General features: G+C 50.4%; 1 protein-coding gene across 1 annotated transcript in view; it reads left to right on the top strand.

Annotated features, from left to right (window-relative positions):
• Positions 1 to 12990, top strand: part of NRXN2 (neurexin 2) — a 426193-nt gene that overhangs the window by 366607 nt on the left and 46596 nt on the right. Inside the window, exon 19 of the mRNA XM_084824057.1 lies at positions 7888 to 8210. Within this exon, the coding sequence (XP_084680183.1) occupies positions 7888 to 8210 (323 nt within the window). The remainder of the gene's footprint in view (positions 1 to 7887; positions 8211 to 12990) is intronic.

The following is a 12990-nucleotide window of genomic DNA, read 5'->3' as shown; positions in this document are numbered from 1 at the left end:
GTAAGCCGCCTTGGGTTCCTTGCGAGAGGAAAAAAGGCAGGGTATAAATGCAATAAATAAATAAAATAAACATGCTAACCCACCATGGGTTATCGTGTTACCTGAACACAGTGCATTTTCCACAGGGTGGGTTAATGTGTCATCTGAATGCAGTGCGTTTTCCGCAGGGTGGTGTATTAACCATGCAGTGTGGTTTATTTTTCTCAAACAAGCCACCCCGAGAACCCATGGTTTTTTGTTGGGTTGTTCAGGGTGGTTAACAAGCCACACTGCGTGGTTAACGAGCAACCCTGCAGAAAACGTGCTGCATTCCGACAACGTGGTAACCTACCCTGCGGGAAAAGCTCTGTGTTCAGACAACATGGTAACCCACCCTGTGGGAAAAGTGCTGCATTCAGACAACATGATAACCCACACTGCACAAAACACACTGTGTTCGGAAAACGTGATAACCCACGGTTCAACAACAATTCACACTGGGTGGGTTAGCGTGTTGTGTGAATCCAACCAGAGAAGGGTCTTTCCCATCATCTGTTCCCTTTTAAATAGAGATGCTAGGGATTGAACCTGGGACCTTCTGCATGCAAAGTACACATTCTTTCAGTAAGCTATAGTCCCTTCTCTAGGAAGCTACCTTACACCCAGTTACAGCATGTGTCCAGCATGCCCAGTATTATCTACTGTGATTGGCAGTGGCTCTCCAGGGTCTGAGGCAGAGAAGGGTCTTTCCCATCACCTGCCCCCATTTAAATGGAGATGGCAGGGATTGAAACTGGGACTTTCTGCATGCAAAGCGCATGTTTTATCAGTGAACAATGGTTCCTTCTCTAGGAAGATAGAGAACTGGGTTAGAGTATGTGTCTACCATGCCCAGTATTGTCTACTGTGACTGGCAGTGGCTTCCTAGAGTCTCAGACAGAGAAGGGCCTTGACTCTTTCCCATCATCTGCTACCTGAAGATGCCAGGGACTGAACTGGGGACTTTCTCCATGTGGCTCTCCAAGGCCTCCCTCAGAGGTCTCCCCCAATACCGGCTTTTTTAACTGGAGATGCTGGGGATCAATGCAGTGGCCTTCTGCATTCAAAGTAGGTTCTCTCCCACTGAGCAAAGCTTCTTCCCAGGCACACAAGAAGCGGCCTTAAACCATGTGAGACTATACGCCCATCTAGCCCAGTATGATCTACTTTGGTACTGGATCTTCAGGGTTGTTGGGCAGAGAAGGGTCTTTCCCACACCTGCAACATGATCCCTTTTAAACTGGAGATGCTGCCAGGGATTGAAGCTGGTCCCGTTTTGCACTAGTTCATATTAAGGCCTACATGAGCCAAAGGGGAGGGTGGGAAGCAGCAGGACTGATCCTGGTTATGGAGCTGGGTCTTCTTTCTTGCCTTTGCACACCCAAGTGAATGTGGAATTACAACCGATGTGCGGTGTGTGTTTTCCTGTCTGATTTCTAAACAAAATACCTAACATCACCAGGGTTCCTCGCTAAGGTTGGCTGACGTCGAGTTGTTAACATGCAAAGGGCGCTCTTTAGCTGCTGCAACATTTTGATTCCTGCAGTTCCTTCTTTACCTGGGTTTTTTTGGGGGGCGGGGGGGTAGAGCTGGGCAGCCTGAGAACATCAGGAGCTGCATCAGACTCACAAATTTCCTTTAATCCTGCAGTCACTGGGTGAAGAGAGCAGAGAAAGCCAATCCTGAGCCTGTTTTGAACCCGGAGTGCTTGGATAACCATCCCAACGTGTTACTTAAAAAAAAAAAATCTGCCTCAATGCTAAATAAAACACTAAGAAAAAAATGTTTTCAATTTCCAGCCTCCCCCCACCAAAAAAAGAGAAAAAAATACCCTGCCAGTTTGCAAATTTGCCTCTCTACGATAAATAATGAAAAAATTGCCACCTCCCTGTGGCTTAAGGCAGTTTGCCAGCCTGGTGTTTCCAGATGTGTTGGACTACAAATCCCATAGTCTGCCAGCCAGGAGAGCAGGTTGGAGAAGGCTCCTTAAGGTAACAGCCCAAAGTCTCCTTTGAATTCCTGTTATTATTTATTTCCGTTTGCAGCCTCCTGTGTCTGCAGATGGGCAATGGCTGTTTTTCAAGCCAGTTTGCAGATCTTGTCTCATGCCTGCATAGCAGCAGCAACCCTGCCAGTGCCCAGAACCCACTCATGGCCGTGGCCTCCTCCTCCTGGCTGGGGGCTCCCTGCGTTTCAGCCTTAGGGGCTTAACTTCTGCTTGAAGCTGCACCCTCCCTGCTCCAAAGCACTTGCTGGGGAGGGCAAGACCAGGAATCTAGCTCACCTAGAAGCCCTTAGTGCTCCAGTGGGCTCCTGCTGGAGTGCCATGGGGCACTCTATACATGTTCAGAGGCACCTTTATTTCACACATTCCAAGCAAAGTCTTTGAAACCAATCCAGACCTCGGCCAAGTTTCTGGTTGAGCCTTCCTCAGGTTAAGCTCTGGTCCATCCTTAAGATGTGTTGGACTACAACTCCCAGCAGCCCCCAGGCAGTCAAGGGCTCTGGATAGGGGTGAATGCTCCTTCCTTGTTCTCGACCTCTCAGCGGCTTTTGATACCATTGACCACGGTATCCTCCTGGACAGCCTGGAGGGGTTGGGCATTGGAGACACTGTATTGCGGTGGTTCCGGTCCTTCCTCTCCGGCAGGTACCAGAGGGTAGCACTGGGAGAGGAGGTTTCGGACCCGTGGCCACTTACTTGTGGGGTGCCACAGGGTTCCATCCTCTCCCCAATGCTATTTTACATCTATGTGAAGCTACTGGGGGCTATCATCAGGAGGTTTGGGATGCAGTGTCATCAATATGCGGATGACACGCAGCTCTACCTCTCATTCAAATCTTCACCAAGGTTGGCCGTAGAATCCCTGTCCAAATGTCTGGAGACGGTGAGTGGCTGGATGGGGAGGAATAAGCTGAAGCTGAACCCTGACAAGACCGAGGTACTTTTGGTGGGAGACAAGAGGAGGCTGGGGGATGTTGACCTGGTGTTGAATGGGGCACGGCTACCCTTATAAGACCAGGTTTGCAGCCTGGGGGTCATTTTGGACTCCCAGCTGTCCATGGAGGCTCAGGTGTCAGCTGTGAGCCGGACAGCGCTGTATCAACTCCATCTGATACGGCGGCTGCGCCCCTTCCTTCCCGACCATCTGCTCCCATCGGTAGTACATGCCCTGGTCTCCTCTCGTTTAGACTACTGTAATGCGCTCTACGTGGGGTTACCCTTGAAGACGGTTTGGAAGCTGCAGCTGGTACAGAACGCGGCGGCTCGCCTGATTAAAGGCAGCCGCCGGCGAGATCACATCACTCCAGTGCTGAAGGAGTTGCACTGGTTACCAGTTGTTTTCCGGGCCAAATTCAAGGTGTTGGTTTTGACCTTTAAAACCCTATATGGTTCCGGCCCAGCCTATCTTAAGGAGCGCCTCCAGCAACACCAGACAGGCCGCTTAACAAGATCAGCCTCGGATGGCCTTCTCTCTGTCCCATCAGCCAGGACAGCTAGACTGGTGGGGACGAGGGAGAGGGCCTTCTCTGTGGTGGCCCCCACTCTGTGGAACTCCCTCCCTAGGGATCTCCGCCATGCCCCCTCTTTAATGAGCTTCTGTCGTGCATTAAAAACGTTGTTGTTCAGGCAGGCATTTGGGGTGGGTTAGGGTATTTAAAAAAAAAAATTATGGTAAAATTTTATTGTTTTAAATTGTTTTATGGTGGGTTGTACATCGCCCAGAGTGGCTGGGTGACCAGTCAGATGGGCGATTAATAAATTTAATAAATAAATAAATAAATAAAGTCTCTTTCCCTACCTTTCTCTCGTATAGACACACACACTTTTTCCCTACCTTTCAGCACCTCCCTTGAATCACACAAGAGCAATCCCTGAAGGATATGAAGTATAAGAACATCCAAAGAGCCGTGTTGAATCAGGCCAATCCAGTCCAGCATTCTTTTCACACAGTGGCCAACCAGCTGACTGGGAAACCCACAAGCAGGACACAAGTGCAAAAGCACCCTCCCACCCATGTTCCCCAGCAACTGGTGTACATAGGTATCCTGCCTCTGATACTGGTGGTAGCACATAGCCATCAGGGCTAGTAGCCATCGATAGCCTTCTCCTCCAAGAATTTGTCCCACCCCCTTTTAAAGCCATCCAAACTGGTGGCCAACGCTACATCCTGTGGAAGTGGGTTCCATAGTTTAACTATGTACTGTGTGAAGAAGTCCTCCCTTTTGTGAATTTTCCAATCAGCTGCATAAGATGACCCCTTTGGGTTCTAGTATTATGAGAGAGGGAGAAAAATCTCTCCCTTTCCACTTCTCTCCACACCATGCATAATTTTGTACACCTCTACCATGCCTCCCTGAACTTGCCTTTTTCCTAAAACTAAACAGTCCCAGATGTTGTAGCACACACACACCTCATAGCCTCCAGATTCCATCTCCTTGTGGTTTAGTGGTCAACCTTGCAGGGCTGGCTGGCATAGCAGCAAGCAGCAATTTCCCAGGCCTGGAAATTCGTTTCTGTGTGCTCTGGCATGCTTGGGCGATAAAGGGGGCAGGAGGAAGGGAGACACGCAGGGGATATCAGCTACTCAGGCGAATTTGCTTCTGAATTATGCCTCCCAGGAGGTTGCTAAGCCGTTTTGGCTTCAACAGATGTTTCATTTGGCACTAGTCCTGGTCTCTCGTTCTCTCTCTCTCTCTCTCTCTCTCTTTCTTGTTCTCTCTCTCTCTTGCACACACACACCTTTTGTTTGACGTTGGACTGCAGGATTTTTAGCAAAACACGTTCACTGTGGCTTTGCTCACAAGCATTTACACCTTTGTCGCATCTCCACTTCTGCCTCTGAGCTCACCTGTCCCATGGAGTTTGGGCAGGCCCAGTGCAGGAGGAATAGCAGCGTTCACGTGTCTGTGCATGCATGCAGTGCATTTTCACACACATGTGGCTACAGTGAGGAGGGAAAAGCCAGGTGGGGAATAAACACAAAATGACATTAAATCAGAGGAGGAAAAAAAGGTAGTTGCTGTGAACCAAACTAATTAAGGCACTAAACTGGAGGTGAGGTGGGGGGAATACTGATCAAAATCTGTTTAGTTGGGGGCCGATCCTTTAACCTTGCACAAACAACAATATTAAACATAAAAATAATCTTGTTTTCTAAACTGAAGGGAGCAAAAAGAGACTCAGGGGGTTAAAAAAATATCCACTTGCAAACTTCTCAAGGGTGGGGAAAGAGCTGTTTATTTTAAAGTCAGGGTTTTGTTTTGGGTTTTTTCTTTAATTATTTTTTTTCCCCCATAACAGATTAGGAAAGTTCAGTCAGCTCCATCTGGAGACGCTTTTTTAGGTTGCAACAGACGGTCCCTTTAACATTTGTCAATTTCTTTTTCTGCACACACATACCAAAAAAAACACAAAAAAACCCTCCACCACCACCACCAAACGTTTGAACAAAGAGTGAGCGAGGGAGTGGGGATGAGGGGGGGAGATGCTCTCCCAGAGTGGGCTTGGAACCTTTGCAGCTGGCAGGAGCAGCTCTTTGGGGCTCAGGGGGAGGGAGGCGATCCCTTGCATGTTCTCCATCTTTATCCAGCTGGGCTTTCTCAATACCACCTGCAACAGCCCATCCACATCACCCAGGCAGTTATCCCTTGTTGGGGGGCTGAGCAGAAAGACCTTCTGAGTCAACTGCTCCTTTCCCCGGATTCACCGCACACTATCTGCCCCCTTTCAACACCATGCCCCTGGCCCCAAATGCTCCAAAGACATTTTCTCCCATCGCATCGATCCCCTTGCCTCTCTCCCTCTTCTGCAGCTGTCCAGCAACACAGGCTCCCTTCTCCAAAATGCATCAGTGCCCCCTTTCGCTTTCCCCCTGCCCTCCCATATCTTTCATGCCGTGAAGGGAGGATCCCCCAAACCTTCTCATAGGAACATTGGAAGCTGCCTTATGCTGAGTCAGACCCTGGGTCCATCTAGCCCAGTATTGTCGACACTGACTGGCAGCTGCGGCTCTCCAGGGTTTCAGGCAAGAGTTTCTCCAGCCCTACCTGGAGATGCCGGGAATTGAACCTGGGACCTTCTGCATGCAAAGCAGGGGCTCTACCACTGATCTATGGCCCCTTCCTTAAGACTCCCTTCCTCCCAGTGTCTATCCTGCCCTTACTTGGCTCCCATCCAAACTGGCTGTGCACTGCAGCCTCCTCCACCAAGGTCCTTCCTTCTGGCAGGAGGGGGAGAGACCGGAGGGAAGGGGGGCAATGAGAGATGGGCTGGGGGGGTGCCTTTCCCCAAACCTCACACACCTGAGATACACCCGTGACCTTCCCCGTTCATCGCCCAGGTAGAAATTCCCCCCAACCCCGTCCCTCGATGCCATAACAGACACACCTGTACACCAGTGAGGCCCACAACCACAATTTGGGGGGCATGTGGCCCCTCCTACCGTGGAACATAGGAACCCCACTGCGACCACCTCCACCCCCAAAATAAAGGCTGTAGTGTCGAGCGTTTGGGGGGACACAGCTCAGCTTCAGCTGTCCTTCCAAGGTTTGAGGTCCTGCCTCTAGGGGATGAGAATGAAAGCAACTTGCCCAGTTCCGCTGTGCGGGTCCCTCTGAGACAGCAACAGTAGGGCCCTTGCAATGGTGCATCTCCAGCCCGCCCCCCTCCTCCCCACAGCCAGTCTTCGTTAGGGTCCTCTGATGGTTGAGTTGCTAGTGGACCCTCTCCATTCTCGCTCACTCTTTGTCCTGCACAGGGTGCATGACGCACAAGCCAGAAGTGGGGCAACTGGTTGGAAAGCACGTGGGGAGGAGGAGGAGATGGAGGGCCTCCAGAAACAACCCGGGGGGGGGGGCGCGGCACAAAGCCCGGACCTGAGGGGCTGCCAGGCATGGTGGGTGGTGAGGTTTAATATGGATGGTTGGGCATCGCTGTGTAAGTGTAAGAGTGGGGGACTGAAAAATGAAACTGTTTCCATGATGGATAGATAAAGAGACAGATGGGTAAAGAGAGAGGGGCAAGAAAGACAAATGAGATAAGAAAGCCCTGGTTTTCATATCCTTCACTTACACTTCCCCCCCTCACACCTCTCTTTTATCCAGCTATAATAAAGAGGGAAGAGATAGATTAGATAAGAATGTAAAGAGTCTAGATTGTGTTCGATTGATTCAGACTTCATGGGTTAGTCTGTGGACCACCAGGCTTCAGTGAGCAAGTGAACAACATCAGTCCAGCTGTCACTGCTCTGCCCTGCCCCATGGATCTGGGCCTGCCCCAGTGAAGGTAGGTAGGTAGGTAGGTAGGAAGGAAGGAAGGAAGGGATGCATAGGAGAAAGGGATGGATGGATGGATGGATGGATGGAGATAGCTAACAAGGGAAAGCTGCAAAGTATAGCTGTCAAGGGACAGCTTGCAAGGGGTAGCTATCAAGAGACCACTTATAGCTATCAAGGACAGCTTGCAAGGGTTATCTATCAAGGGACAGCTGGAAAAGGATAGCTATCAAGGGACAGCTTGCAAGGGATAGATCGCAATGGAGGCTGGAGAGACACAGACAAGAATGAACAAAGGAAAGGGGAAGGCAAGGATGCAAATGCTATTTAGTGTAGGTGGTATGCAGCAGAAGGTATAAGGTGATGGGCAGAACAACTGAAAGAAAAGAAGAACATAGGACAGAGGATTGAAAACCCAAAGGATGAGAGGAAGCTGGGGCTGGGTGGCACAGTCTTGCCTCCCTAAGGTCCCAGCCAGCTTGGCTTGACACCTCTGTGTTCTGTATGCTGAGCTCTGCTATTCATGTTCTCTCCTTCTCTTTCTGCTTGCCCCCTTTCGCTCTGTGGCTCCCTGTCCCTCTCCCCCGCCAGGTCGCCAGCTGACGATATTTAACAGCCAGGCCGCCATCAAGATCGGAGGCCGGGACCAAGGCCGCCCCTTCCAGGGTCAGATCTCGGGGCTGTACTACAACGGACTCAAAGTGCTGTCCCTGGCAGCTGAGAGCGACCCCAATGTGAAAGTGGAGGGGAACCTGCGGCTGGTGGGTGAGGTGCCGTCCGTCATGACCACCGAGACCACGGCCACCACCCTGCTGGCGGACATGTCCACCACCATCATGGAGACCACCACCACCATGGCTACCACCACGACGCGGCGCGGCCGCTCTCCCACCATGCGCGACAGCATCACCCAGGTCAGTGGGAGGGGGGCTCCCAAAGGTGGGGATGGGGAGGGAAGTGAGGGCAAGTGAAGGTCGCTGCATGCCAGGCACCAGACCATGGAAGCGATGCCAAGGAGGGGAGTGAGGACATCTGCATGCAGGACACCAGAAGTGAGCATAAGGGGAGCTTGGCTAAGGGGGGGATATGCAGGAGTCTCCAACCTTTTTACATCAGCGGGCATATTTGGAATTTCAAGTGTCATGGGAGCACTCACAAAATGGCTGCCACAGGGGCTTGCACGTTCATAAAATGGCTGCCATGACTGGTCACAGAACACTCATTTCCCAGAAGCCAAACTGGTGAGACTAAAAGAAACGTAACTTGTCCAGGAACCTAAGGACAAGGCAGAAATGGGGGTCTGAGCTCCAAAACACAAAACCACTCCTTTGGACCGCCTCTGGTGCTTTGCTTTCCAGCATGCCAGTCTCCCAGTTAAATCCGATTTTTTTTTAAGTTCTTAAGAAATAAAATACAAATCAGGAGAGGCAAGGAAACTGGTGGGCACCAAGAGAGTCGTCTGTGGGGTACAGTGGTGCCCATGCCTCCACGTTGGAGACCCCAGAACTGGGGACACTGTTGGTCAGGGCTGGGTTTCCCCTTTACAAAACTGAACTGAAATTTCTCCAGTGAAAATTTTGGGCTCAAATGTTGGCCTTGTGCTGGGTTGTGGCGGGGGGCAGCCAAAAGCCCTTGGCAAAGTTTGGGAATAAGAGGGGAGGAATTTGCAGCCGCTGGAATTCACCACTGCCACCAGAGCTGATCTCTCAACAAGTGGTCAGCGTGTTACCCGAACCCCAAATCCGCCCCTACACACACACACACACACACACACAGAACAATACTAAGCAATGATATAGACAGAAGTGGGCAGAAAGTAGATTTCCATATCTTTAGGATTTCAATTCCCAGCATTCTTGATCACTGGCCATGCCAGCAGGGGCTTCTGGGAACTGAAGTCCCAAAGATCTGGAGATCCGCCTTCTGCCCACCCCGTCTCTTTGATGAAACCTGGGAGGCAAGGGCTGGCAGTCCCAGTGGCCCCAACACTCTTTCCCCCAGAAGCCATTGTCAGAGCAATGCTACGTCCCAGGGGCTTGTGGGAGAAAAAATGTTGGCTGCCATCTGATGATGGTTGTGAGGAGCTCCAGTGGCAGATGGTAAGTTCTCCCCCCACCTCAAAAAAAACCCATGAAAAGTCAGCCAAAATGCCCCTGGCTCGGGCATGCTGGAGTTGTGGGACTTTTTTCTGTCAAAACATGCATAGGATTGTGCCCTTAGTCTGGATAAAACCTATTGCTTGCATTTGTGTGGAATGAGCCAACACACTTCTCTGGCTATAGCACCTCTGTCTTAGGATGTGCTAGAACCACCACCCTGCTTATCGCACATCCCTCACCTGGGATGGGGGCATGTAGGAAAACAGATTAGTACAAATACCATACAAAGTGATCCTGCATTAAGCAGGCAGGGTTGGACTGGATGACCTCCACATTCCTTTCCAACTCTACAAATCTATGATTATAAGTCACACTCCAGCCTTGCAGCGCCAAAACTGCTCCGTGCATTCATACAAACAAAGAAAGGAAGGTCACCGAGTCAGAACGAGCTCTCCTTCTGGCCCTGGCCTTCCTTGCATCGCCTTTGTGTTGAAATCATGTCCGTTCTGCATGGAGAGAACAAACCTGGAAACTTCTCGTGGCATTCAGTTTGGGGTCACTTGTGCTGTCTGGCCGTGGCATTTTTCTGGCAGAACCACATGTGCCACAGAGCTCTGTGACTCTTCCTTAGAGACAGGTTTTGGTTTTGGAAAATACAGCTGCCGGGGCTGCCGTTTGAAGGGGAAGACCAATATGGAGTGGCGGATCGGGGCGGGGGGGGGGGACAGTGATGAAGAGGATAGGGGAATACTGAAGAGCACATGGAGATTCAGGGCAGGGCCAGGGGAGCACGGATCCCCTAAACACATCTGAAGAATAAAGACATTTTCAGCTGCTTTTCCAATGATGAAGTGTAACTGAGTTTCACAGGACCCTTCCTCAGGTGTTTGGAATCTCCATGAGATGAAGCGTTCTGTGACTCTCAAAACCTTGCACTCTCCTCCAGTGACTTGAGCTGGTCCTGTGAAGGGCGTCTTCATTCTAATGACTTTGCATCTTCTGTGCCTAATCATATGTACCATGCCTAGATCCCTTTACTTCCGGTCACCTGTCCTGATTCCACGTCACCATTTGCGATCGGGATAGAAGAAGGTAGAATTCAGAATTAGCTGCAGGCCCAACTTCTTTATTCTTCCTCATTGCGCAAGCATTCCACCCAGCTTACAAATTAAAGCTACCAACTCTAAAATAGAATAACGCCGTAAAATACCTTGCAAATACAGGCACAGAAGTCAGTTTAACAAGTTGTTGATTTTTTGCGTGTTTTTCTATGACAAAATATGCACAAAATCAGGAAAGTGAGAAAAGCGGTCCGCAAGCCCACAGAATCTGCCCAACAGGAGGAAAGCCGGAATCCACCCCTCAGATCCATCAAAATCTGAACTTATTTGGTTCCGTTGCAAATGTCTCTTGATATCCCTAATAGTGAGGAATCATGGGAGTTGTAGGCCAAAACAGCTGCAGGGTCACAAGTCGCCTAACCTCTGCACCAAAATGACCACTTGCAAAGCTCAAATTATGAGCAGAATCTCCCAGCAAGTCTTAATGGGAAGCTGCAGTCATCCAGGCAGAGCCTTCCTAAACTATGCCAGATGTTGGTCTTTATCAGTGGAGCCAGGTTTATAGCTGCTGGACCCGTTTTATCTGTTAGGAACATCAGAAGATGCCTTATACCAATTCAGACCCTTGGTCCATCTAGCCCAGTATTGTCAACACTGACTGGCAGCCTTTCTGGGGTTTTCCCAGCCCGACCTGGAGATGCCAGGTATTAAATCTGGGACCTTCTGTGTGCAAAGTATGTGCTCTGCCATTGACTTACGGGCCCTCTCTAAGCGGTGATAGAGAGCACATTTTTAACATTTTCCTGCACAAGATTCCGCGAGGTAGGCAGCGTTGAGTCTCCTCTACAGAGGAAGCAACTCATCCAAGGCCTCCCAGTGACTCCACAAGAGAGAAAGGACTTGAACCCAGGGATGCCGCAAGCGCAGCTCTTCAGAACCTGGGCAACACTGACCTGCCATGTTCTACCTAATACTGGAGCTCTTTAATTCCCCATTCAGAGATATATTTTGTTGCCAGAATCCCAGCATGCTTATTCTGCTACCGGGCTGGAATAAAAGGCATAAAAGAAATTTGTGGCACCCACACTGAAAGTATAGATTTTGGTTTGGAAGAGAGCACGTGTACCTTACCAACCTCAGAAGCTGCCTTATATTGAGTCAGACCATGGGTCCATCCAGCCCAGTATTGTTGACACTGACTGGCAGCAGCGGCTCTCCCAGGTTCCAGACAGGTGTTTTTCTGCCCTACCTGGAAATGCCGGAGATTGAACCTGGGACCTTCTCCATGCAAAGTAGATGCCCTACCTCTGAGCTATGAACTTTCCCCTAAAAATACGGTAAGATCCCAGTCCTCATTCTTCTGAATAACAGTCTAATTGAAATCGGCTTATCTTCTCACTGCCTTCTTACAATTCTGCTTGTAGCATCTGACTCAAGTCTTGTATACGCTGACGGGCAGTGGCTCTGCAGGGTCTCAGCCAAGAACCCTACCTGGAGGTGCTAAGGAATAAACCATTAAATCAGCCAAAATATGTGCTCTGTCACTTGCGTTGGGTGGTGCATCCCCCTGCTGCTGTCCCCGGGGGGATCCAGTTTCAGACATGCCACCGATTCTTGCGAAGGCTGAGAGAGGATTTTGCCTGCAGCTCCAGCACGCCCTCGTCCGCTATGTGTGCTGTCTTTTTGGAACCACAGAGCTTGGGGAGGGGGCCGGTTCTTAATGCTTTCCTTCCTCCCTGCCCCCACTTTGCGATGCGTGCAAAATACAATAAACCACATCTCCCTCAAACAGTCTTGGGCTTTTCCTTCCTCTGATGGCACAGATGATGTTTCTTTAGGAGGGGGGGGAAACGCTGACAAAGTCCTCTTCCGGTTGCTATGGCAACTGTGGCAGTAATTAGGTCGGCCTGGTTTCTCATCCCTTGAAGAGGGGGGGACACCGAAAAAAGGCAGGTGGTGTGAAGATACGAGGAGAGGGGGTTGCTGATGCTGTGGACTGATGCCACACACAATAGAAATTGTCCTCCCCGCCCCAGTCTGGTGTGTTAATTCAACATACCACCAGTGGCCAGTGCAAGCAAGAACCATAGTTCGACTATGGTATTCCAGCCTAGTTAAGCTGTGGAATTCGCTTCCACAAGACGTAGTGATGAGCACCGATTTGGATGGCTTTAAAAGGGGGCTGGACAAATTCCTGGAGGAGAAGGCTATCAGTGGCTACTAACCCTGATGGCTACATACTACCTCCAGTATCAGAGGCAGGATGCCTGCGTACACCAGTTGCTGGGGAACATGGGCAGGAGCGTGCTGTTGTGCTCATGTCCTGCTTGTGGGTTTCCTGTGGGCAGCTGGTTGGCCACTGTGTGAACAGAATGCTGGATGACATGGACCCTTGGTCAGATCCAGCACGGCTGTTATATTCTAACCATACCACGCCCTGCCTCTTTTCCAACTTTGCCCCTAAGTATACAATGAAATGGTGGCTGGGAGGGGGAGTCCACCATGTTCCCCCTCCAAAGTTCATAAGCAGGGGG

The sequence above is a fragment of the Heloderma suspectum genome, chromosome 17, assembly GCF_057233095.1.
Source record: "Heloderma suspectum isolate Gila_16-S chromosome 17, 16-S_ref, whole genome shotgun sequence".
NCBI lineage: Eukaryota > Metazoa > Chordata > Lepidosauria > Squamata > Helodermatidae > Heloderma > Heloderma suspectum.
Note: the sequence above shows the minus strand (reverse complement) of the source record. Positions and strands in the feature narration are given on the sequence as shown.